At 45.4% G+C, this 20,959-nt stretch overlaps 7 protein-coding genes across 7 annotated transcripts; 5 read left to right on the forward strand and 2 right to left on the reverse strand.

Moving 5' to 3' along the window:
• Positions 1–1,094: 1,094 nt before the first annotated feature.
• Positions 1,095–4,815, forward strand: EAF02_007222 (uncharacterized protein; the record flags this gene model as incomplete). The annotated part of the gene is made up of 6 exons (XM_038903270.1): positions 1,095–1,292; positions 1,426–2,718; positions 2,797–2,848; positions 2,899–4,608; positions 4,665–4,739; positions 4,790–4,815. The coding sequence occupies 6 exons, from the start codon at positions 1,095–1,097 to the stop codon at positions 4,813–4,815; spliced, it is 3,354 nt and encodes a 1,117-aa protein (XP_038756749.1).
• A 2,118-nt stretch (positions 4,816–6,933) lies between these two features.
• EAF02_007223 (uncharacterized protein) lies at positions 6,934–7,528 on the forward strand (the record flags this gene model as incomplete). Its single annotated transcript, XM_038903271.1, has 2 exons — positions 6,934–7,155; positions 7,328–7,528. The coding sequence occupies 2 exons, from the start codon at positions 6,934–6,936 to the stop codon at positions 7,526–7,528; spliced, it is 423 nt and encodes a 140-aa protein (XP_038756750.1).
• Positions 7,529–7,729: 201 nt separating this feature from the next.
• Positions 7,730–9,107, reverse strand: EAF02_007224 (uncharacterized protein). The gene is made up of 2 exons (XM_038903272.1): positions 8,565–9,107; positions 7,730–8,484 (listed from the first exon to the last, which is right to left on the reverse strand). The coding sequence occupies exons 1-2, from the start codon at positions 8,673–8,675 to the stop codon at positions 7,789–7,791; spliced, it is 807 nt and encodes a 268-aa protein (XP_038756751.1). The 5' UTR covers positions 8,676–9,107; the 3' UTR covers positions 7,730–7,788.
• Positions 9,108–9,497: 390 nt separating this feature from the next.
• Positions 9,498–11,241, forward strand: EAF02_007225 (uncharacterized protein; the record flags this gene model as incomplete). The annotated part of the gene is made up of 4 exons (XM_038903273.1): positions 9,498–9,514; positions 9,614–9,917; positions 9,991–10,545; positions 10,600–11,241. The coding sequence occupies 4 exons, from the start codon at positions 9,498–9,500 to the stop codon at positions 11,239–11,241; spliced, it is 1,518 nt and encodes a 505-aa protein (XP_038756752.1).
• A 179-nt stretch (positions 11,242–11,420) lies between these two features.
• EAF02_007226 (uncharacterized protein) lies at positions 11,421–12,367 on the reverse strand (the record flags this gene model as incomplete). The annotated part of the gene is made up of 2 exons (XM_038903274.1): positions 11,421–11,855; positions 12,050–12,367. The coding sequence occupies 2 exons, from the start codon at positions 12,365–12,367 to the stop codon at positions 11,421–11,423; spliced, it is 753 nt and encodes a 250-aa protein (XP_038756753.1).
• Positions 12,368–13,128: 761 nt separating this feature from the next.
• On the forward strand, positions 13,129–14,939 carry EAF02_007227 (uncharacterized protein; the record flags this gene model as incomplete). The annotated part of the gene is made up of 7 exons (XM_038903275.1): positions 13,129–13,153; positions 13,273–13,313; positions 13,414–13,440; positions 13,512–13,587; positions 13,656–14,186; positions 14,237–14,660; positions 14,711–14,939. 7 exons carry the CDS (start codon positions 13,129–13,131, stop codon positions 14,937–14,939), a joined length of 1,353 nt encoding a protein of 450 aa, XP_038756754.1.
• Positions 14,940–16,062: 1,123 nt separating this feature from the next.
• On the forward strand, positions 16,063–20,543 carry EAF02_007228 (uncharacterized protein; the record flags this gene model as incomplete). Its single annotated transcript, XM_038903276.1, has 5 exons — positions 16,063–16,078; positions 16,199–16,350; positions 16,450–20,080; positions 20,253–20,416; positions 20,517–20,543. 5 exons carry the CDS (start codon positions 16,063–16,065, stop codon positions 20,541–20,543), a joined length of 3,990 nt encoding a protein of 1,329 aa, XP_038756755.1.
• Positions 20,544–20,959: the final 416 nt, after the last annotated feature.

Genomic DNA, 20,959 nt, shown 5'->3' on the forward strand with positions numbered 1-20,959 from the left:
GATTTCACAATCTCAACGCCCGTATTTTGAAAGATCTCATAAAGTAGCTAGCTATATATACTCTGAACATACAACTTCTCAAAGAACCTAGCACTACGAACAGTTGACGTATTCGATGAGTACCATTTCTATGACCACAAGAGAATGGGTATTCACTGCTGGAAATCGACTATTGGGACCAACTTCACAACGCCTATATCAGCTCAACTCTGTAAACCATAGTTCATCGGATGTTGTCTTTTCGAACGAACTTATGAAAGCAATACTCATATTGACTTCCAAGTTGTTGGCAGGTTCAATGTGTATTCAATGTGCGTTCATACCCCAGTAAAAGTTACATGATACAGTTCATGCTTGATCGTCCATCGAGACACCCCAAGATTTAATGCATGAATCTTGACATGCCAATGCCTGACGTACAGTATCGTTATGTACCATGTTGACTGACGTAGCTGGTGGATGCACCTCAACCACGTCTGTTTATCTCGATGTTTGGTGAACTGGTGAAGAGAAGAGATAAGTAGTAGCATTCTTCAACATGATTGAAAGAATTTCGACTCGAGGTACTCGAGCAACAATTGGTGAATTAGTAATTAGATGCTGCACTCTAAAATGTTTCAAGACTTGTTATGCAGAGCGAACGAACCGCTATGATTTACATTAAACAACCTTATTAGCATTACCTAGCATCTAGATGTGACCCTAGATACGGAAGTTGCCTAAGACCAACTACGCAACATCATTTCCTATCAACTCACCTCGCAATAACCAATCCGTGTTCACACTCATTTGTTGAAGCTGCCTAGGTATTGCTCCTAAGATCTTAGAATATTCATTTGCTTCGGTATCATTTAATCATTCGGCATACATAGACCACAACTCCATCAGCCCAATAGTCCAATACAACTTTGTCACTTGTTCAAAACGGCAAGCTCATCCAAATCTGGGTAAATCCGGCATCGCGAACTTGGAACTACTGAATTTCCGAAATTACATGGGGCAGTCGTTAGACCACTTCGCAGGACGATAACAATTTCGAAACCGAGCAGGAGGAGTATTCCCCTCGTAGCAACCTTGCAGACGAATTATACAAGATGGGTTTCCTGGGTGTTTATACCGCAGTATATGATTATGTTCCGGCAGGTGAGGGAGAACTTACCATCAACGAAGGTGATATCCTCTATGTGCTAGAGAAGAGCACAGAAGACGACTGGTGGAAAGCAAAGAAGAAGGCCTCTGCAGACGATGAGGATGAACCCGTGGGATTAATCCCAAATAACTACATCCAGGAGGTATGGATATTCAATTTCAATCTGCGATTCATGACAATGGCAATAGGGGATCAACATACCCGTTCAAATGAAATTATGATGATACTTGGTTTATCGACGATGGCGCAGCATATGTTAACTTCTATCTCTGTAGGCAGTACCATCTAGCAAAGCTAGAGCTCTCTACGACTACACGAGACAGACAGACGAGGAGCTATCATTCACGGAAGATGCACAACTCGAGGTTTTCGACACATCAGATCCAGACTGGATCTTGGTGGGCTTCGAGGGAGAGTATGGCTTTGTACCTGCAAATTATATTGAATTATCTGAGAACTTGGAAGAGCCCAAAGAAGCACCTGCTCCAAGTCTTCCAAGCCGACCTAGACCACCACCAGTTGCAGTGGAAGAAGAAGCACCGGAGGCGCCCGAGTCTCCTCTACCACCTCAGTCCCCCGAATCCCCAGTAGTTGCGACCCCGGCTACTGCAATCGCCGGTATATTAAATCAACAACAACAGAGGAAATCGTCTGCTCCGGTAGCTCGAGCCTCACCAGAATTCACCCCCGAAGCCTCCGATGAAGAACCACCCACACCTACATTACCTGCGAGACCGGTATCGCAAGTATCTGTACCGCAGCCTAGTCGAGAGCGGGAGCGAGAGTCTACCCGGCATTACTCCCCAAGGCTTCCTGCATCTCCCACTGGTATTACCGCATCCCCTCCTTATAATAGAGTATCTTTCGCTACAATGGGCGTAGTAGATGCCCCAGATGAATCTAGAGCGAGTCGTGCACCAGGTGGGTTTCACATGTATAACATCAGCGAGATGGTGCATGTAATGGGCAAAAAGAAGAAAATGCCTACAACTCTAGGTATCAACATCGCTACAGGTACAATCTTGATCGCCCCAGAGCAAGCCCGAGATGGACCAGAACAAACTTGGACAGCGGAGAAAATGACGCATTATTCATTGGAAGGCAAGCACGTTTTCATGGAATTAGTACGCCCCACCAAGAGTATTGATTTCCACGCCGGGGCTAAAGACACCGCGACGGAGATTGTGAGTGCCTTGGGAGAACTTGCGGGTGCTGTTCGAGCAGAAGGATTAAGAGAGGTCATCGCAGCAGGATCTGGATCTGGTCAGAAGAGAGGACAGGTTCTCTACGATTTCGTGGCACAAGGAGAGGACGAAGTAGATGTGAATGTTGGGGATGAAGTCGTTATAATTGACGATATAAAGAGTGAGGAATGGTGGATGGTACGGCGGGTCAAGAACGCGAAAGAAGGAGTTGTTCCAAGTAGTTACATCGAAGTTGTTGGTACAATACAACCACAAAGTTCGGCTGGAATAAACGCGGGGCGATCAACCGTTGAACAAAATAGACTCGAGGAGGCGCGTCTAGCAAGGGAAGCCCTGAAGACAGCGAAGAGAGACGAGGTTGAGGTAGGCCCTGGAATGCGACTACCCGAACGGGGTAGCAGTCTATATGCTCGTGACAATGGTAACCAATCTGGGCAACAGAAGAGACGAGATAATGGCCGAGAAAGCAGCTCTTCGAAATCTTCGAAATCCAGTAAGTAACATTTCTATCCGGCGCAATACATTGTAGCTAACAATCTATAGAACCTGATCCTGCCAAAGTAAGAACTTGGACGGACCGCTCGAAGTCCTTCAGTGTTGAGGCACAATTTTTAGCGTTGAAAGACGGTAAGATAAATCTTCACAAAATGAACGGCGTGAAAATTGCTGTCCCAGTTGTCAAAATGTCAGTTGAAGATCTGGAATATGTTGAACGAATGACGGGCGTATCCTTGGATGAAGATAAGCCGTTATCAGACATCAAAAAGCAGCAAAAGTCACGAGCAGCCGAAAGACAGCCGAGCAACGGTGCAAGTATCGGCGCAAGCATCGAACGTCCAGAGTATGACTGGTTTCAATTCTTCCTCTCCTGCGACGTTGCGGTGGGTCTTTGTGAGAGATATGCACAAGCATTCAAGCGAGATTCTATGGATGAGAGTGTTTTGCCTGATATTGATGCCACTGTACTCCGGAACCTTGGAATCCGCGAGGGGGATATCATCAAAATAATAAGATTCATAGACAAGAAATACATGCGGAAAGATGGGAAGCGAAACGTCAGCCTTGGTGACGATGAGGGTGAGGCTGGCCTCTTTTCTGGACCCGGTGGTACATTGAAAAATAATACCCGAAAAAGTCGCCCCGCTCCTGCTGTACAAACTAATGATGTGGTGGATGCGAACGCCTTTTCGCAGAATGGTTCCGAGAAGTCATCCCCTCAAGGTGTTGCCACACCCCTTGCAACTGCTCCAACTCCAGCAGGAAAGGATGTCAAGCGAGGAGGGTTCGATGATGATGCATGGGACGTTAAGCCATCAAAACAAGAAGCCACAAGCAGTGCGCCTGTCGAGTCTACACCGGCTCCAGCTCCCGCTCCACAGCAGCCAGCTATCACTGGCTCGATGCAAGAACTTTCGCTGTTGTCCACTCCTCTCGAACCAGTAAAAGCACAGCCGACTGCTCAAGCAACACCGCAACCTCAAGGCCCACCTGCCGTCACTCCTTCAATATTTGCTGGAATTGGAAATCAACAAACTGGGCTCCCTCAACAGCAACCTGCTCCTTCTGGGCCTTTGTTCCCAGCAAACTTAGCGCGTCAACGTCCTGGACCCCCTCAAATGGGCGCAAACACGACTCTAATACCACCACTTCCTCCTTCGCGACCTTTATCAGCTCCTCAAGCTGTGAGCGCTTACGCCCCACCTCCACTTCAAGCTCAAGCTACTGGGTATGGAGCTTTCCAACCTCAAATTGCTCCTCCTGGTCAAAGTCTGCATGACCTCAATCAACAACGCATGCAACAGCAGCAACAGCAGCAACAGCAAATGCAACAACAACAGTTTATGCAACAGCAAACTGGCATGATGCAACAACAACCTACCGGATTCAATCAATTCAATCCTGGAGCACCCAACAACTTTCAACAATTCCCCATGCAAACGGGCGCTCCTCAGCAATTCATACCGAATCAAACAGGTACACCATTTTCAAACCCTCCAGTACAGCCATTCCAACCACAACCACTTCAACCTCAAGTTACAGGCTTCCAGAGTGCATTCCCTACTGGGCAACAATTCCCTCAACCTACCGGTGTAAACTCATTCTTGCCTCCTGCCATGCAACCTCAGCAAACAGGCATGATGAATGGAACAACAAGTTTTGGTGGCCAGAATTTCCCTGCACAACCGGCTCCACCTGCGCCACAGCAACATCCATCCCCATTAATCCCTCAAGCGACCGGGCCAGCACCACCAGGTAATTTTTTTCTTCTACCATACTATCATATGAACCTGCAACTAATTTGTTTTCAGTTCGTTTTGGTCTTAATGGTACTAATAGCATCGCGCCACAACCCACTGGCAGACGCGCGAACCTCTCACAAGCCAGTAAGTTCATCTCTATGTCTCCATCAATTTCAAACACTAATGCAACACAGCTCCTCAAAATCCATTTGGATTCTAAGTTGGCAGGAAACAAATGTACACTTTACCCCGGCTATCATTGTATTTCGCGTTGTAAAATAGGTGGATAGGCATGCATAGCTAAGCATCGAGATGTTAATATCTTTTTTATTTTACTTTGACAGAAATTCGTTTACGTGGTCACGTATCCGTGGCTATGGATATATTGGGAAGGGCGTAGCGGAGCCTATAGGAGAGAGGTTTATATCGATATTATATCATATCTAATTGATCAATTTATTTGAAGGGGGATAAAGTGTGATGTGTCCGAATCTTTGCTGATGATTTTTGTTTGTGATTTGAAGTCGACACATGGAGTGTTTTATGGGTGAGTTCCGGGCACGGACTTTGTTTTTAACTGAATCCGGTTGCAACAACGGGAAATGACAACTTGGTTAGTAGCTCCACAGCCGGATTCCGAGAAGTTTCTCGAGAATATTGAAACGTGCGAAACGCCAGGGAGTAGGGAGCGTTCGAGATCTACGCACGCGCACGGATGCGCTCTTAAGCACGGACTGAAAGGTGGATGGATGGATGTGAATCAAGCTCATTTTGACGAGACGCGTGAGAGAAATGTTTGTGAGTTGTAATGTGGTTGTGTTGTAACGTGGTTGTGTTGTGTTGTGGAGGGGAAAGTTTGAGGGGAAAGTTTGAGGGTTTTGGGTTTGGGGTTTGAAGTTTGAGGTTTGAGGTTTAAGGTTGAGATGGGGAAAGGGAGAGGGAGAGGAGAATTTCGGGAGAGGATTGGCCGCGTGAGGGTTGGGACTTTGAGGCTGTGAGTCTGTGAGTCTGTGGGGCTGTAACTTTGTGAGAACCTTGGAAGAGGGTTATACTGCAGTAGCTACTAGTGTAGACAAAGATGGAAGGGGGCTTGGTTGAGGAGCGGGATGAATGCGCTGTAAAGGTTTGTGGAAGTGGAAGTGTGAGTAAATGTAAAGGTAATATCAAAAAGGCATGGTGTATTTTCTCGAGATCGAGTCAAATAGGGAAAAGAAGGAAAGGAAAAGAGATGAATTATACTAAACGATCAATCGTTTCGAGAGTATTCTGCTTCCATTTGTATTGTGTTGTATCGTATTCGTTTCGTTGTTCATCATCACACGAATCAAGGAGAGCCTTGAAAGAATCCTAAATTGCAAGTCTGGGTCATGTATCTTTCGTCTTGGAGTTTTATGGTGTGAAGTTTTATGGTATGAAGTTTGGGATTTTTTAGGGTGTGATGTGAGATGATGTGATTTGTCCATGCTTCTGTAGGTATACATGTTTATAGTTGGGCTTGTTTTTCTCTCCTGGTTTGTTTTGTGTGGTGTGGTGTGGTGTGGTGTGGTGTCTTTTGGTTTGTGTTTTCTGGGGTTTGGTGTGTTGTGGGTTAGGTGGGTGGTGGGTGATTATGGTTATGATTATGATTATGATGATATCTCAAGATAATTAAAAATCTTCGGGGAGACACGTTAATTACTGATGCGTGAGATGTTTCATGGTGGTGAGTTTTAGTTTTTGTAGTGGTTTGGGATGCTGCTACCAAGGAGATTTGGGGGGGAGGGGGGGTCGAGGATAGTGAGGGGCGGAATACTAACGCTTGTAATGTACTGGGTTGTATTGATGAATCTGTAATTTGTAGCAGGATATCGGATGTCGGGGTATCGACTCGAGAAGTAGTGTGGCAGATTGTTTTACATGAGATTGTGCGATTCGTATTGGTCTGATGTTTTGTGACTGATGCTTCTTGGCTGATGCTTCGAGGATGAGGTTTTTGTGTGTTTTGTGTTATATATAATTCGGTGTCGGTGTCGAGAGTGGTGTCGTTTTGTTAATTCCTGTGCATATATTATATAAATCATATCAATCACCCCAACTTTCTATCTGATTTTTTCTTTCGTCTCTCTTTGGTTATTTATTGACACTTTTTGAGCTCGAATTCCTATTTGATCTTTTATTTTTGGTTTGATTTTTTCCGTGATATATATATTTATATATATACGATTGACAGGTTCAATTCCATTTACCTAACAACTCTCACAAATATACATACATATACATATACACATACACATATAAACATCTAATTCTCCCTCCACCACACATTTATATATCTATATACTCCCAATCAACCCTTAAAATGCACACCCAAACCCTCTACACCTACGCGCTGGTCGCATTCACGAGTTCCGTTCTCGCGGCTCCGGTAGGAACCTCAGGATCCCTGGAATCCACATCTACATCTGTGGCCAAGAATCTAGTTGCTCGAGAGCCATTTGTGGTTTATGGGAAATCTTTTGAGGAGGAGAGTGGTGCGTTGTTTGGGACACAGACGCAGACGGAGAGAAGAGTGGATGGGTGGGTATTTTTTAATTTTTTTTTGTCAATGTATATGTATATCTATACGTCTCTCTATATTAATGTTCAAAAACAAGGGATATAGACAGAAAATAGAGTATTAGGAAGAGAAAGAAAGAAAGAAACTAACAGAATATAGATTCGCACTCCCGATATCGAAAACAACGGTTATTTAGAGAGGGAATGAGGGTGCTTCGGGTTCACCTCCTAGTGGTCAGTTGTCGGGATCGAATAATGGGAATGGGAATGGGAATAAACCGCCTCCTGGATCGCCTCCTTCGTTGAATGGACCGGGAAATAGTGGTTCGAATGGAAACGGTTCATCGGGACCGTCGAATGGAGGACCCAGTGGAGGATCAGGCGGGAATCAGTATTAAGGAATCAATTTGAGAGCGTGGTAAAGAGTCAGGGAAAACGGGAAGAGTGAGGTTCTATTGAATATGGTAATATTTATTCAAGTTAATATATTATGTTCATCAAGAGGATGACTTGCTCGCTGAGCGTATGCACAAAGTGGCGAAGCAAGCGAAGATCGAAGAGAGGGGTATTTAAATTGTATATAATTTGTTGTCAGGGATAGATGTAGAAATAGAAAACCTAGAATCAGAAAACCATTATCATTATCTCTCTCTTCCATTTAAAACATTTCACCTTCCTCTCCCATCGACTTCCCAATCTTCACCTGTGGAGCATCATCCGCAAATCTCTCATAGATAGGTAAATAGTATTCTGTCGTACTCAAAGTCATTTGAATACTCTTTCTCTCCTCGATAGCCTCGACCCATTTCTCCCATCTTCCTCTCAATTCTCCTAATTCCTCAAGATGCAGACCCCCTTTGAAATAATCAAAGACCCAGATACGGAGTGCCCAGGGCGCGAGGACATAATCTACTATACACGGTTCTTTGCCCGCGAAATAAGGTCCAATAGGATGCATTTCCTGCGTAAACTCATAAAGCGAGGTAAGAAACCTATTGCGAATCTTCAAAAGCCTAGGATCCATCAATGAAACTGATTGATACTGAAGAAATTGATCAAAAGCAGGTACAACACGTGATGTGATGTGGTCGGTCCAAATCTTCAATCTGGCTCTCTCGAATGGTTCGCGAGTGAGTAATCGAGGGTAGTGAGATGGATAGGCGTCTTCGAGGAACTCGCATATGATTGTGCTTTCGTAGAGGGCTTTGCCTTCGTAGGAGAGGGTGGGGATGAGACCGCGGGGATTGAGTTTGAGGAGGGATAGGGGCTTTTGGTATGGGTTTACTTCGATATATTGGAAAGGGATGCGTTTTTCGAGGAGGAGGAGGAGCACGCGTTGGGTGAAGGGACAGAACTGGTGGGTGGAGTGAGTGAGTGAGTGCAAGGTTGTGGAGATGGGAAAGGGGATGGGGATGAGAATGGAAGAACGCATACCCATCCAGCATAGAGCTTAACTGGCTCTTCTTTAGAATGTTGTTTTACCATCTCGGCAGCCAAGCCAGTGGCATGTGGAAAGAGATTCGCATCTGGGTGTAAAGCAGACATGATGAAAAGGATGATTGGTTGATCAACAGAACGGACTCAAGATCAGTGTAAAGGAAGAAAGAAGTGCGAGTATAACCAGAGGAGAAAATTATACTAACTTACTAGGTACTCAATAGATCCATGACTTAGCTGCTATTTATCTGTGTACCTATCTAGTAGTGCAGCACTTGCCTATCTAAACTAAACAGCGGTGGGTTTCTCACCAATTTGGGTGATGAATTCACGATGATGGGAAAGTTGATTTTCCATCCAAATCGGCCACCAAAAAGATTCAAGCCACAAATGTTATAAATGACGAAATGAGGAGGGTTTTAATTGGTTGAGACTATTTAGATGGTGGTAGTTTCCATATAGGTAGGTATACCCAGATAGATAATTAGTTGTAAAACATTACCACCTCCCTCTCGAAAAGAACGAGATTAATTAAGAAGATACAGTCAAGATGAATATATATGATATAGATTTATATATATATACACCCGTATATACAATAAATCCTCGTGAGAAAGTAGTCATGTTATATAAAATCCCTACCTAACCTCCCTTGTCCAGCTGAGAAAAGAGTCAGATTCACTTATCAATTGTGTGGCTGAATAAAACATCCATATGAACAAATAGTGGCGGGGCTATGCGGACCACCTTTTGTCCAACAGACATACATACCCGGACCTACCTAACATACCTTTTTATTACTTACATCCATTTGATTTCCACATCTTCGATTTCAATATCGATTTTGATTTTTCCATCGATTTTCAAACCCCATCATCTCTCGAGTCGCAAATCCCATCACATCACACAAATACAAACACAGTTGCGAAAATGACAGGACCTTCAACGTAACCCCTCCACTTTTCTTTCCCTTTCCCTCTGCCCAACTGTCCATCTCAACCACCGCTCACATGTGAACATTACTAACCTCTTCACCATCCCCACAGACCCGGCCAAGAAGGGCCTTCCTTCGCACCTCCTCCTCTCCCATCTGGCTGGATCGCCCAATGGGATGGCAACTCCAAGAAATACTATTTCGTGCAACTCAGCACCGGGGCTTCGCAATGGGATACACCTACGCACGCTGCACCCACGGGACCCACCCCTCAAGCGACGCCACAGGGAACAGAACATCCATATGGATTACCAGGAGAGAATGGAAGTCAGGGCCATGCGCAGGAGATGGGCGGTGATGGAACCAGAGGATTTGGAGGGGAGAATGCGGGCGGTGATGGAGAGAGAGGTATCGGGGTGAGTTTCTTTCTCATGTGCTTTAATCTGGGATGGTTATCTCGCATCATGCTAATGTCTTATTCGGTACTAGTCTTTCATCACAAACCAATATCTTAAGAAACAAACCGGAGGCATTCTTGGTGGAGGCAGTAGTAGTTCCGGTTCACAAGGTGGATTGGGAGGACTAGGCGGACTCGCCGGTTCGTTCCTTGGGGGAGGATCATCTGGATCAAGCCACAATAATAATAATTCGCATTCGACGAGTGGAGGTGGTTCATCAGGTATCGCCGGACTCGCCAGTTCATTCCTCGGAGGAGGATCATCCGGATCAAGTCACAATAACAGTAATTCGCATTCGACAAGTGGAGGTGGATCATCAGGTATCGCCGGACTCGCCGGTTCGTTCCTTGGAGGTGGATCATCCGGATCAGGTCACAATAACAATTCGCATTCGACAAGTGGAAGTGGTTCATCAGGTATTGCAGGTGCTTTGATGGGCAGTCTATTGGGTGGTGGAAAGAAAACAGATAACGCGCAAAATCAGAATCAGAATCATTCTGGTTCGCAGAGTGGTCAACACGGACAAAGTGGTGGAAGTGGATTGATGGGGAGTTTGGGAGGAATGTTTGGTCATCAGAGTCAATCTGTAAGTGAAATTACTTTCATACTATGGTATTGAGCTAAAAAATTTTTACAATAGCAGGGTGGTGGAAACTTTGGATATTCAAACAATAGCAGTGGAAGCCAAGGAGGCTATTCTGGTGCTGCTCCTCCAAGTTCCTATCAACCAGGTGGTGCAAGCCAAAATAGTTACAGCTCTCCAGCTCCTGCACAGCAATCTTATGGCCAAGGAGCTACACACACTCCGTCGTCACAGTCCTATTCTCAAGGACATGCACCTTCTTACTCTCAAGGATCTGCTACATCACATCAATATGATCCACAAAACCCATCTCATGGCATGCCACCAAAACATGAATATGGCGCTCCAGGTCAACAATCACAATATGGTGCCCCTCAACATCAGTCTTCATTCGGACAAGCACCACAATCACAACATAATCAATACCCAGGAGCTCCAGCTTATGGATCTGGTCCAAGTTCTCCAGGTGGATATGGTGCACCTCAACATCAACAGCATGGACAGCACCAACAACATCAATATGGTGGTCCACCTGGTCCAGAAATGTCAGGAGGAATGTATGGTGGTGGTCCACCCCCTGTACCACATGGCAGCCATCCTCACCATGGTCAACATCAACAACATGGCTCACAAGGTGGTTCATCTGGTGGTTACCCTCCTCCTCCTTCAGGTGGTTATCCTGGACAACCAGGATGGTAATGCTTTTTCTACTCGCGTTATGATATGATGAATACAGGTAGCAATCTAAAAAATATTGGTGTGTTTGGGATGGTCGGGTTTCTTTTGAATAGAATGGATATGGTATCCTGTAAATGTAAAACTTGCATGGCTTTCTTTGATGGCAAATAATTATAGGACAATGATAGCCTGCTGATTATTCATAAATCTTTCTTATGATCCAATTCTTCAGTGCCTATTTTGTATATCCATGTCATGACGTATCGGGAAATATACCAACTGCCAACAGCTAATAAAATTATATAGGCGATTGTTGGTACTAATGATTGAGGTAGGAGATTCAATATGTAGGGATCGAGAATTATATCAATTAAAACGGGTGGAACATTTTCCATCAGAGTTTGGTTCATGGTGTAATAATCGGCTGCTGCATAAATCTGGAGGAATAAAGTTGACGAGGTAGCATCTTTATGCTTGTGTCTGGCATCCAAATCTTGAATTTGGGAAGTGGGATCGGGAAGATCGTTGAAGAGAGGTTGATGAGTCTCGGAATATTGTGCAAGAGATGTAATTAATTCCGAAATTCCGAATACCGTAGGTAGATCATAAGTTTGAAGCTGAAATGAAGTTGGATCCTGGAGGGAAGGGAGGGAAGGTAGAAATTAGCTTGATTCAGATTTATATATATGGAATATTAAATATTGGGGTTTGGATCTTGGGAGTTGTGATGTATAAGTTGTGGAATAGGTGTAAATATGAAATGTGAAATGTGACATTAATACGAGATATGCAAGGTGGAAACGGAACAGGAATAGGGATAGAATCATACCGTAGCAGCCCAACATACTCGCACTTCGTATCGCTGTCCCTCTTTCAACCCATCGAGCAGATACCATGACGAAATCCCATTTTGTGCATCTGGTGTGGGAAACTCGGCGCGGATATGCGTGCGCAGAGTGTGGTGGTCGGGAGTGAGAGATGGGAGGTGAAGATCGGAGAGGGTGGGGTGGGAGAGCGGGATGCTGAGGGCGGAGGGGGCGAGGAAGATGGCTTTTTCGGTGTTGGCGTGGACGGGGGAGAGGTGGGTTAGGAGGAGGAGAGTGAGGAGATTGGGTAGGTTGTGGTGGAGGAGAGTGGTGGGTTGCATCTTGAAGGGAGTGAGTTGGTTGGTTGGTTGGTTGGTGTGATAGATGGATGGATGGATGGTGGTTTTTAGGTTTGGAGCTGTGTTGTGTTGTATTGCATTTTGGAATTCTCGGGTTTGGTGATATGGAGCTGTATGGTGCTGCCGTTGGAATTGTGGTATAGGATTGGGTTGGATTGGATCCGGCCTCGTATTGGATTTGATTTTCCTTCTTTAATGAAGGTGTTGTGCTGGATTTCGTATGATGATATTCATCCCAATTATGAATTTCGACCTCCCAGCTCAGCTCGTCCAGCTACTAGGTATTTACCAATGTTTCTTCTAGAAGTCAGTCAGTCTATCTTGCTCCGTACCTTCCATCGTATCCCGAGGTGTTTCATATTATTCTTTTCCACTAGCTCACCTTTTTACCAATCAATCACAGCGACTAATCCCTTCTGAGCTTAATTGATCTATCAAAGTGGGTAAATTCTAGAAGCTCTGACTATAATTTCCCAATCCTGACTAGTCCGCAAAACGCCAACGCGGTCGCCCCTTTAGATACAAATCCCGTTGTTTATTTTCTCTCCACTTTTTCAAGAAGCGACGACTTTAATTCCTCAACATCCTTCCCCTGGTGCTTTCCTAATTCCCCACTATCAAATCCTCCCGAAAAGTAGCATATTTGAGCAACATTCTTGCAAGAGATTTCCTTGCTAAGACCATCTTCCTCTTCTAAATAATCTCAAATCTACATCTACCTCTTCACCTATTTACTATTCAAGATGCGTGAAGTTATTAGTGTCAACGGTAAGATTCTTCCGACGTGTTCATACTATACACCGCTATAACTAGGGGTTGTGGTGGTATTTTGTAAACAAATACAAAATTGATGCTGGAAAGTATATACTGATATGGTTTCTCTATAGTCGGTCAAGCCGGTTGTCAAATCGCAAACTCTTGCTGGGAGGTATGTTTACAAGTCGACAAGACATGTTATCGCACTGTTGTTGTTGTAGGATGTTGACATGGAACTCGTGTGACTGACACATGTTTTTTCTCTCTTGCAGCTCTACTGTCTTGAGCATGGTATTCAGGTAAGAACCTCTAAGTCTAACAATACCCTTCGGCAGACTTTCGAACCTTTACTTACACCATCTTTCTACAGCCCGATGGATACTTGACCGAGGAACGTAAAGCCGCCGACCCCGACCAAGGCTTCAGCACCTTCTTCTCCGAAACCGGTATGCATACAAGTCCAAGTACATATATTATGATGGGTCAGATTGCTGACAGGATATATCAAATAAAGGTCAAGGAAAATATGTCCCACGTGCGATCTACTGTGATCTCGAGCCAAATGTCGTCGATGAGGTCCGTACCGGTACATACCGCAACTTGTTCCATCCAGAGCAAATGATTACAGGAAAGGAGGATGCCTCAAACAATTACGCCCGTGGACATTACACTGTTGGCAAGGAGTTGATTGATCAAGTTTTGGACAAGGTTCGCCGGGTTGCCGATAACTGCTCTGGTCTCCAGGGTTTCCTCGTTTTCCATTCCTTCGGTGGTGGAACTGGATCTGGCTTCGGTGCTCTTCTCATGGAGCGTTTGTCGGTCGATTTCGGAAAGAAAGTAAAGTTGGAGTTCTGTGTCTACCCAGCACCACAAACCGCTACCTCTGTCGTCGAACCATATAACTCCATTTTGACCACTCACACTACCCTTGAGCACTCCGATTGTTCTTTCATGGTTGATAACGAGGCTATCTACGACATCTGCCGAAAGAACCTTGGTCTCGAGAGACCTGATTACGTCAACTTGAACCGCTTGATCGCCCAAGGTATGATAGTTTTCAAGATAGGAAATTTGCCTCGTGCTAATATTTTATAGTTGTTTCTTCGATCACCGCCTCCCTCCGATTCGACGGTTCCCTCAATGTTGATCTTAACGAGTTCCAGACCAACTTGGTTCCATACCCACGTATCCATTTCCCTCTCGTTGCCTACTCCCCAGTCGTTTCCGCTGCCAAGGCATCCCACGAGGCCAACTCCGTTCAAGAAATCTCCATGTCTTGCTTCGAGCCCAACAACCAGATGGTCAAGTGTGACCCACGTAACGGAAAGTACATGGCTACTTGCTTGTTGTACCGTGGTGATGTTGTACCGAACGATGTTCACGCTGCTGTGGCCACCCTTAAAACTAAGCGTACCATTCAATTCGTTGATTGGTGCCCAACTGGTTTCAAGATCGGTATCTGCTTCCAGCCACCTCAAATGGTTCCTAACGGTGATTTGGCCAAGGTTAACCGTGCTGTGTAAGTCAAAGTAACCCCCTTTTAAATGATTTTGCTAATTTCTATCAAAGATGCATGCTTTCAAACACAACTGCTATCGCTGAGGCATGGTCCGCCCTTTCCCACAAATTCGATCTCATGTACTCCAAGCGTGCTTTCGTGCATTGGTATGTCGGTGAGGGTATGGAGGAAGGTGAATTCTCTGAGGCCCGTGAGGATCTTGCTGCTTTGGAGCGTGATTACGAAGAGGTTGCGACCGATTCTCTTGAGGGTGACGAGGTTGCCGATGCTGAGTACTAAATCATTCTCTCGTTCCATGTGTTTATCTCCTATGGGATCGAATATTTGCAGAGCTTTATTTAGTACTTGATATCGTAGCGTGTGATGTTCTTTGAGGCTTGTTTTGGAACAGGTTCATGTTTTCCGGCAAGCCTATAGAGACATTCCTCCTTTCAACGAATTCATGAAGGAATTTCTCTTGTTTTTTAATCAGAATGCTTTTTTGTAATCCCAAATACCATAAATCCTAGTAGTCAATACAGATACCAATAAGAAAAATCTAGACAAATGTGATTTTTATTTCGAAAAAGGACATTCTTCGATTTTGTGTTCATGATCAATTATGCTAACCAGGAACATGCATTTCCCATCTCCCCCTCATTAGTGATGCATGAAATTGTCTTGTATGTCATACATCTCATAAAGCTGCTAATGTATCACAATGCACGACAATGAACGACAGCAAAGTATAAAAAATGTTAGTTTAGGCAAAGTGATCCGAGATGACAGCAAAATGTGACACGGAAAAGATATATAAAAAGATTCAGCGTGGTTGAGGTTATCCAATCATTCTAAATGAAGTGAAGCAGATGATGGTATGATGGAAATTGATTTGGTGCCGATCCGATTTCTCCGCCTTTCGCTTCTGCTGGCTAATTTAATGTGAGGCCTGGGTTGGCTGTGGCTAATAATAAAGTACTAGGTAGGTCCACGGGTAGGTAGGTAGGTAGGCTCGTAGGTAGGTAGTTATTTGTAGGTACTTTTATTACTTCAGTACATTACCGGTCCATGCCCGCCTTGCCTTGCCTTGCCTTGCTTTAACCTTAGTACCTTAATAACCTTCGCTCTTATTCATAAGTACCTCCAGCTACCATCATAACACTACACGACTTCCTACGCATTAGGTTGAACTTTGAAAAGACCGTCCAACTCCCACGTTTTTTGATATTTACTACGTACGGAAGGAAGCTGCCTTGGTTTTTTGAATTTTGAAAGAGATTTCTCGTATTTGACTTTTCTGAGTTAGCGTCGGTTTAGGTATCATTTACATGCTCCAGGAGCTTCACGATTGTCGCAAGCGGCTTCAGTGATTATTGACAACTTTCTGTTTCAACAACTGTTCGCAAATACTTAGGAGAGCAGAATGGCCGACGATCCAGGTAAGAATTTCTTTATTTTCGGAGCTTGATGGCTGTCGCAGATAGTGTTGGATGGTTATTCAATAGCTATACCTATACGGGATCTGCGGGTGGATGAATGCACTTGCTAACAGCTGTCAGCGACACCAGCCTTAAATCTAAGTCCCGAGGAGAAGCGTGTCTTTGGACAATTGTTTCGACAGGCAGATACGGAAAGTATTGGGGTTGTTACAGGAGAAGTCGCAGTTAAATTCTTCGAGAAGACGAGATTGGAACCCCGAATTTTGGGAGAGGTATGTCTTATGCTATTTACTTGGCTTACTTGTTTTACTTGGTGTAGCGCAGGTGAGCTGTCTCTGTGAGCGATATGAAACTAACTCTCTGGCTATTAGATATGGCAGATTGCGGATAAGGAGAATCGAGGGCTTCTGACACCGGCGGGCTTTGGTATCGTACTAAGATTGATTGGCCATTATCAAGCTGGACGAGATCCCACCCCTGAATTAGCTCTACGCCCCGGACCACTACCAAAATTCGATGGAGGTTTGGGTAATATCAGCCCTACTGGTGGCTTTCAAGCTTCCATTGGGCCTCCTCCCAGTGCCTTGCAACCTCAACCCAGCGGATCTGGTCCAATTCGAGTCCCTCCTCTTCCCGCCGACAAATCATCACAATATGCACAACTTTTTGAGAAATCAGGGGCTCAAGGAGGTATTCTTCCAGGCGAACTTGCCAAGCAGATTTTTGAACGCGCTGGTCTACCGAATGAGATACTAGGTAGGATATGGAATTTGGCAGATACGGAACAACGAGGAGCTCTTACATCTACCGAGTTCGTGATTGCTATGCATTTAATCGCTTCGTTCAAATCCGGACAACTACGAGCCTTGCCCAATATTCTTCCTGCTGGTCTTTATGAAGCTGCTACACGAAGAGGACCTGCCAGTCGTCAATCTACTGGCAATGGTGCCATGTCGGCAATTCCAAGACAATTCAGTGGGCAGCATGGAAGGGCTAGTAGTCCCCTCAGTCGACCTGCATTCACACCTCCAATCCCACCACCTAGCGCTGGAGATTGGGCGATTAGCCCAATAGATAAACAGAAATTCGATTCTATTTACCAAGGTCTCGACAGATCGGGTAAGGGTTTTATCACGGGAGATGAAGCTGTACCATTCTTCTCGGAATCGAAACTTCCAGAGGAGGTGTTAGCACAGATTTGGGATCTTGCCGACATAAATTCAGCTGGTTTTCTCACTATGGATGAGTTCGCTGTTGCTATGTACCTCATCCGACAGCAGCGAGGTAAAAAGGATGGCAGAGATTCGTTACCAGCCACTTTACCTCCAAATCTCATTCCGCCAAGCATGCGAAATCAAGTCAGACCGGCACCCATGACTACAGCTCCAGCTTTTGAAGCTCCTCCACCCACAATGCCCAAGTCAGCTGCTGAGGATCTGTTTGGACTAGATGCACTATCATCACCACCACCTGCGCCTATCCAAGCACCACAATTAACTGGAGGTTCTGCATCTTTTGGTGGGAATCGCCAACTGAACACTGATCCCTTCGGAAATGGTGCTCGACCTTTGAGCCCAAGCTCTCCAATTCAAGCATCTCCACAACATACAGGATCTGTCTTTAAGCCTTTCATTCCATCTTCTGCATTTGGACACACCCTCACTGCACAAGCCACTGGAGGATCTAACAACTCTGGGCCTTCTCGATCATTTTCGCAGCAACCATCAGTCAGCGAGGATCTTCTTGGAGACAATGATCCGGAAATTAGCAGCAAATTAACCAACGAGACTTCGGAACTCGCAAACTTATCTAACCAGGTTGGAAACTTAGTGACACAGACGAAGCAAGTTCAGGATCAGAGGAACGCAACACAGCATGAATTAACTCAATCCGATTCTCAAAGACAACAAATTGAGGCCCGCCTTGCTCAACTTAGAACAGCGTATGAGCAAGAGGTTAAAGATGTGCGAAGTTTAGAAGAGAGATTAACTGCCTCGCGCAATGAGACCAAGAAGCTTCAAACAGAAAGTGCTATGCTTGAAGCGACTTTTGTGGATCTTCAAACTCAACATGGGCAAATTGTTACAGCGCTGCAAGCTGATCAACAGGAAAATGCCAGTTTGAAAGAGCGCATGCGTGTTGTTAATGCGGAAATCGCACAGCTAAAGCCATCGCTTGAGAAGTTGAGATCCGAAGCGCGTCAGCAGAAGGGATTAGTCGCAATTAATAAGAAGCAATTGGCAACTAATGAAAGTGAACGAGACAAGCTGAAGGGTGAGGCTTCGGATTTGACCAAAAGTATTGAGGAAGACAATGCAACCCTTGCAGCAGCAGCTAGGGCTCGTAGCCAAAGCCCCGTTCAGGCTAGAGCTCAGAGTCCTGCATCGGTTGCAAGTCCAGCACCTTCTACCATGAGCGCCAACAACCCATTCTTCAAACGCCAAGTAACTGGTGGAAGTAATAATGATATGGGCTCTCCTTTTGCTACTTCACCCGTGCAGCAGACTGACCGTTCATTCGAGAATGTATTCGGACCAGCATTTACTTCTGGTCTTCCACGTCAAGAAACAGCAGCACCCGTTACTTCCTTCAAGCAAGATCTCCCCACCCGACCACAAACTAGCGGTGGATTTGCTACTCCATCCCTTTCAGGCGAAGCACCCCCACCAATGCCTGCATCAAGACAAATAAGCTCAAGCTACTTGCCATTCCCATCCCACGACGATTCTGTAAGCTCCTCGCGACAAGTTTCTGCCCCAAACAGCAGATTTGGGGATACTCCCACGGGAGTTGATAACCCTACAAACTTTCTGGGAACCACTCAGAGTGGTTTCTCCTCCGCGAGTCAAGCCGAACCTGTTGTAACAGCTAGGGCCATTTCTCCTGATATCGATCGTCGATCGACCGCATCTCCTGCTGTTGCAGATTCCAAGGAAACAATTCCTGGAGCTTTCCCAGGTGATGATAATTCTAACATTGTTGCCACGCCTACTGGCGGTACTACTTTGAGTGAGCAAGCTGCCGCTGATCCATTTGCAACTACGAAAGAACCAGTACGATCTGGTACCGCCAAGGACGACTTCGATGCAGCCTTTGCAGGATTTGGTGGCTCTGGCAAAGCCCCAGAGCGTTCAAATACTGGAAACTCCGTGGAACCCGCTGCACCTGTAGCAGCCCAATCTGGATTTGGCCAGGAATTCCCTCCCATCTCGGAATTGGAAATTGATGATGAAAGCGATAGTGCTAGTGAAGATGGCTTTGGTGGTGGCGGTTTTGAAGATGACTTTAACCCAGCTTCTCCCGACCAAGTTAGGAAAGCCCCTGAGAGTCCTGTCCAATTACACGCTGCGGGTAGTACAACTGGAAGTGCAAAGGAATTTTTAAGTGCACCAGCTCCCGCTCCTACTGCTGGTAGTGATCCTCCAACTCCTAATGCTCAAGCTTCGCCACCTGCTTATGATAAGGCCGTTTCTTCGGCTGATCAAGCACACTCGGAAGTTCAGCAATATTCTGGACTTCTTCCTTCTCGAGAAGTTCCATCTCCTGAACATTCTACGTCTTCTGCAGCGGCCACTCCCCAGACTAGCTTTGGAGCCCCAACACAGCCAGCCCCGCCCGCCAAGGTCCCCTTCGATGATGACTTCGGTGACGACTTCGATGATCTTGAGGATGCCAAAGAAGGTGAAGCAGATGATGAATTTGCCAATGCAGCTTCATCTATCCACGAATCGAGAAATGGTTTAGATGACTTCAATCCCATGTTTGATAGTCCACCATCATCTAAACAACAAGATCATTCTAGCAATGCTTTTGGTGGTGACGGTTCTGGATTTGGAGACTTCACTGCGTCTCCAACACAACAAACTGCTGCGCCAGCTGCCGTGAACGACAATCATGATTGGGATGCAATTTTCGCTGGTCTGGATGGACCAAGTGCTGAAGGTAGTGGTTCTGGCCAGGGTAATGGTAGCGGTACGGCCTCGAAAGAGACAGAACATGCTGGTAGGTATTCAAGTCCTTGTTTTGATGGATTTCCTCCTCCTCCCCCTCCTCCTCCCCTCCCTCCAGGGAACCCAGGGATCATAGCGCTGTCCGTTGTACGGACCCGCCGCACTGGAGTGGAAGGACTTTTATCCCAACGCCAATCGTGTCCTATGGCTAACCTGGAATCTAGGAACAACATTAACTGGAGCAGCGGCAGAGAGACCACAAATTGGAAGAGCACTGACAGAAGGTGGTGAACATGACGATCCAATTTTAAAAAATCTTACAGGGATGGGATATAAGCGAAATGATGCTTTGGCGGCATTGGAGAAGTATGATTATAATTTGGAAAGGGTGAGTTTTTCAGTTTTCTTTCTCTGTCCAGGTGGTTTTGGATTCAGGGGTTGCGGGGTTCTGAAACGAACATACAAATGCTAATTATGAAATGTTTTAGGCGGCCAACTATTTGGCAGGTCAGTAGTCGATGATGAATAAGCCAGGGGTGTGAAGGGATGAAGGGATGGAAGATGGAAGATAGAGAAAGGGCAGGGTGGGCGGAGGAACGGGAAAAGGCGGAAGGAATTGTGCATACTTAATAATCTCCCCGTTAATATTGTATCGATTACGTTATACTGCGTTATACTATACCTTTTTACTTTTTGCGAGAGGCTGATGGAGCGAATATAATTTTCAAAAAATTCGAGAAGTTTTAGTCCTTGTTCTTTGTTCTGATTTCTAGAGGAAGAAGTGGGAAGGGAGTTGGGAACATAAGAAACTGCTTCACACAGTTAGAGGTGTGTAAAAATTGCTGTCCATGTACGCTGTGAGGTTATTGTGAATCGTGAGATGGGGAAATTTATTGATTATTGTTAACCTTAGGCTCACCAGGTTAGTTTA

Source organism: Botrytis sinoallii (assembly GCF_014898435.1).
Source record: "Botrytis sinoallii strain Bc 23 chromosome Unknown BSIN_012, whole genome shotgun sequence".
NCBI lineage: Eukaryota > Fungi > Ascomycota > Leotiomycetes > Helotiales > Sclerotiniaceae > Botrytis > Botrytis sinoallii.

What these genes read in the sequence shown, in the direction of transcription:
- EAF02_007224 (XM_038903272.1), bottom strand. Translation starts at nt 8,675, where the DNA reads ATGTCTGCTTTACACCCAGATGCGAATCTCTTTCCACATGCCACTGGC. An exon ending in TTAAGCTCTATGCTGGATGG is followed by an intron (nt 8,485 to 8,564) that starts GTATGCGTTCTT and finishes TCCACCCACCAG; the next exon opens with TTCTGTCCCTTCACCCAACG.